This window comes from Nerophis ophidion, linkage group LG09 (genome assembly GCF_033978795.1).
Source record: "Nerophis ophidion isolate RoL-2023_Sa linkage group LG09, RoL_Noph_v1.0, whole genome shotgun sequence".
In the NCBI taxonomy this organism is placed as follows: Eukaryota; Metazoa; Chordata; class Actinopteri; order Syngnathiformes; family Syngnathidae; genus Nerophis; species Nerophis ophidion.
This window is the reverse complement of record NC_084619.1, coordinates 56,091,572-56,095,606: the sequence shown is the minus strand read 5'-3', so window position 1 is coordinate 56,095,606 and position 4,035 is coordinate 56,091,572. Positions and strand designations below refer to the sequence as shown.

The 4,035-nt window shown below is 41.9% G+C and overlaps 1 protein-coding gene across 2 annotated transcripts in view; it reads right to left on the bottom strand.

Annotated features, from left to right (window-relative positions):
• The window catches only part of LOC133559489 (homeobox protein Meis1), a 232,265-nt gene extending 228,461 nt beyond the window's left edge, over positions 1-3,804 (bottom strand). Inside the window, exons 1-5 of one of the 2 annotated variants that reach the window (XM_061911307.1) lie at positions 3,260-3,804; positions 2,218-2,438; positions 1,310-1,451; positions 1,127-1,177; positions 915-965 (exon numbers count right to left, since the gene is read on the bottom strand). In XM_061911307.1, the coding sequence (XP_061767291.1) occupies positions 915-965; positions 1,127-1,177; positions 1,310-1,451; positions 2,218-2,438; positions 3,260-3,271 (477 nt within the window). In that variant the 5' untranslated portion in view covers positions 3,272-3,804. The remainder of the gene's footprint in view (positions 1-914; positions 966-1,126; positions 1,178-1,309; positions 1,452-2,217; positions 2,439-3,259) is intronic. The other variant, XM_061911306.1, reaches the window with a different exon arrangement.
• Positions 3,805-4,035: the final 231 nt, after the last annotated feature.

Sequence of the window (4,035 nt, the reverse complement as noted above, 5' to 3'; positions counted from 1 at the left end):
CTATAAACACCATAGAAAAATGACAGCAAAAAGTTGGAACATAACAAGAAAAAGCAGATATGTTAATTTATGTCAATATATTTATTATTTCTAAGCATTTTGGATTGATTTTGGTGCAAAAATGCAAAAAATAAAGCTTTGATTTTTATAATGAGGATATTAAAAAGGTGCTGTGTGGTCAACAAGGCAGTGGAAACACACACAGAATACACAGAAAAGAACAGTTACGTTAGATTAGAAAAAAAAAATACAAACAGTATTTATAAAGTGGCCAGAATATTAGGCACACCTTTATCAGGTAGAACTTTATGAACACGAATAATTTTTTCAGCTAGCAAAATATAATGTTAATAAATCCAAAAGTTGTTTTCATGAACTCAGACAGATTTCTATGATTGCATATGCAGGTGTAGCTTTTTTTAAGTCAAAACTTTTTTTTGTAAGTGACATCACGTGACTCCCCACGCCAACACAACCCCCCACCACCCAAGATGGAGATATCGCTGGAAATTGGCAGTGACAAGGCGGCTTGTATGGGGCCCACGACGCACTCAACACGCATGTAGTTAAAAAAAAATAAAAATTTTAAAAAGAAAAAAAAAACAAAAAACATTCCCCGCACAAGAATGACGTGTAAAAAAGGTAAACACTCGAATTTTCATGCACTTTATATCTGTATTTATTTTTTGCAAACAAATACAAATACAGCAAAGCTTGCACAATGCTTTGCGATTAATAATTTTAATATAATAATTCACATGTAAGGAAGCTCCCCCCAGGAAGGTCCAGCATGCACGGGTGGTTACAAACGGCGTCGTGATTGATTTGAACGCTAATTATAAGCGACGAGCAAACCAATACATTTATGCAAATTATGCATGACTTTAGAAAAAAAATATATGTATATATATTACCTTTTCCAGCTCCAGCAGGTGAAACCGTAAAACCTGAATGGCTTGAATCATCTGTGGGGATTGAAATAAATTATAAAAATTTTAATACTATTCAAATACTGCAAAAGTTACACGCCAAGATTGCATGGAAATACTTTCCAGCGACTATTGCTAGTATTATTTAAGAACACTCCAAAGTAACACGAACCGAAAATAAAACATTTGTTACTCACCAGATTATCCAGCTCAGGATTCGATGAAAATAAAGGTTTTTCTGCACGGATCTAAAAAAATGGGGAAGGGGGCGGGGGGGGGCCCAAAAAATGCATGCATTTAGAATATAACAGGAGGGAGTTATTATGAATAAAATATGTACATTTAACAAAAAAGCGTGCATTTTTTTTATAAATGTTGACCTGTTTTGCAAACACCGCGATGTCTTCGTTGAAGGACTCCGACGAGCAGACGTCTCCTCCGGCCACCCCGGGCTCTCTGGGGGTGCACGTCGCTAATTCACATTTCTCGAAAATCAGTGCAAGCAGGGGGAACAGAGGGTGCCTGCACATACACACACACACATACACACATTTTTAGAAGAAAGAAGAAGCATGCACACATTACGCACAATAGCAAATGTCACCGGGGAGAAGAGCGCCGGGGTCAAGACGACTCCAGGCTGGATTTAGGCAGCCATGCCACCCCTCCCTTCTTTCTTGCAACAACTCGCCCGTGGGGAGATGCATGCAGAGAGGCTGCAAAGTGCAACACGAAATCTGTATTTGTGCTTTTTTTTTTTTTTTTGCACTGGAGTTTGTGTGCATTGTACACACAAAAATATAAGAACGCAAGATCGTATTCCATGGAGAGCAAACAGGTTGAAACACTCATATTTAATAGTTTAATAGTGACTAAAATGTGTAAAAATATTTCTCTAACTATGCATAAATAAAAATAACTTGTTTCATTCAGCATGCTGCTTGTTGAATTTGTAGGAAGGCACAGTTAATTCAATTATCTACAAAAAGACTAATTATTCCACTTAAATGTGAAAGATGTAATTTGGTCAAAATTAGGACAATACAAGTGTATTCTGGTGCACACTAATAACAATAATACGTGGTGGTTGAAAAAATGTTGAGTTAAAAAAAAAAAAAAAAAAAAAAAGCACACAGAGCTCCAGTTAGTGCCAGCGACTCGCCGAGCCGCTCTACGCAGACAACCCCTCACCGTCCCCGGGCAGTGCGCGCAGGGGGACACCGCTGCCCTTCCCCATGAGACACAACTTTTTTTTTTCTTCTTCTTCTTTCTGCCACCCCCTTCGTACCCGTATATGGCGTCCTTGTCCCTCTTGAGAGCGTCGTTGACCGACGAGCCCATGCTGGGGGGCATGGTGTTGGTGTGGGCCGTGTGCGGGTACTGGTGCGTGTGCAGCTGGGGCCCGTGGTTGAGGTGCACGGCCTGCATGGAGCGCGCTCCGTGCGGGTCTCCGTACATGGTGGTGGGGATGCCCACCCCGTCCATCCCGTAGTGGGGCAAGTCTTCGTACTGGACACACACACACACACACACAACTTATCATACATGCATGTGTTGAAAAAGTCAAAGTTTTCCCCCTTAATTATAATAAAACATATAGCACTTTTTTGAGAATTTCCAAAAAGAAAAAAAAAAAAAAAAAATACTAACTTGAACATATTTCATTTATGCCATTATTCGATAAATTAAAGCTTTTAGTGGATTTAAACTTACTTAAATATACTTTTGTATACTGTGGCTCAATATTAAGCATTTTAAACATTTGAAATCTTACACAGTTTCTACCTGCAGTCTTTTATTTGTGCAATTGTATGCCTAAAAAAATACCAACAAGGTGTGTTTGATTTAATACACCAAACAAACTTCAAAAGTGACAAACAACAGCATGTCCATTTTGAAGGCATTGAGGTACCACCTCGGCGTGGGGGGTACCAAAGTGGACGTGACAGATTTTTGCACCAGGATGTGCAAGTCAAATCATTTGTCGTCACCTCATGACTAAATATGGCCTCGTTGGCATCAAGCTTGTGTTGGAGGGACTTTTATTTTGGAGGGGTTAGGTTTGGTTTTGGGGTTACGGGGTGTGCAAGTGTCATCTCGCATCTTGGCAAATGTTGAGATCTGGTTTTGCACCAAAGACTGCAAGAAGTCATCTCAAATCATGACTAGTTTGTGCAAAAAAAAAAAGGGCTTTATTTTGGTAAGTTCTGCAAAAGGTAAGAAAATGTGTCCCAAAAGTGGCAGCAAAAGGCTTTTGTAGGCGTAGAGTGAACTTTTTAAAAAGTGGTTATAGTTGTAGTTAGTTTTGGTTAGTTAGTTTAGTTACGTACCCTTTGCGCCATAAGCCTGGCTCCGGGTTCGGGATTTGAGTCCACTTAAATCCGCTCCAAAGCCAGCCTGACGAGCAAATTCGCAACGCAAATCCAAACAAAAAGGCAGGATTTTTTTGTCTTCAACAAAAACAAAACTAAACTAAAAAAAAAATCCCAGTTTGGCTTTTTTTTTTTTTTTTTAAACTTCCAGCCAAGAAGCGGTGCAGCCTGCCAAGTTTAGCCCGGCCAAGGCGACTCAATCCTCGGCTCTCCTTCTGTGGACGCACCGGTGGTCCGAGTCCAGCAGCGCCCAATTAAAAAAAAATAAAAAATAAAAATAAAAAAAGGAAAGCTTTAATGGAGCCACCCGGTGACTCTCATGGCTGGTCTCCGTGTCTCCGCGGGGCTGCTCGGTGGGTCCTCCTGTGCGCGGAGCTCCGCTGCTGGGGTCGACACCGGCTCGGCGTTTCCCGGGAATGAAGCGTGTCTCCTGGCTTTGGTTTGCTGCACGCTCCCGCGGATTGATTTACTTATGCAAAGACAGCCCGGAGGAGCTGAAGAGCTGCAGCAGCAGAAGCAGGAGGAGGAGGAGGAAGAGGATGAGGAGGAGGAGGGCTCATCCTGAAGGCTGGGGCTTTTCTTAAAGGAGCCACGATCGATTCCTGGCGTGTGAGTGCCTGCTGAGCACCGGTGCACTGTTAGGACCGGACTGCACAAAACCGGATGTAGTGGTGGCCATAACAGGTCGTCAAAAAGAGCTGGGCTGAGGCAAGTGGGGGGGGGAGAGAGAACCG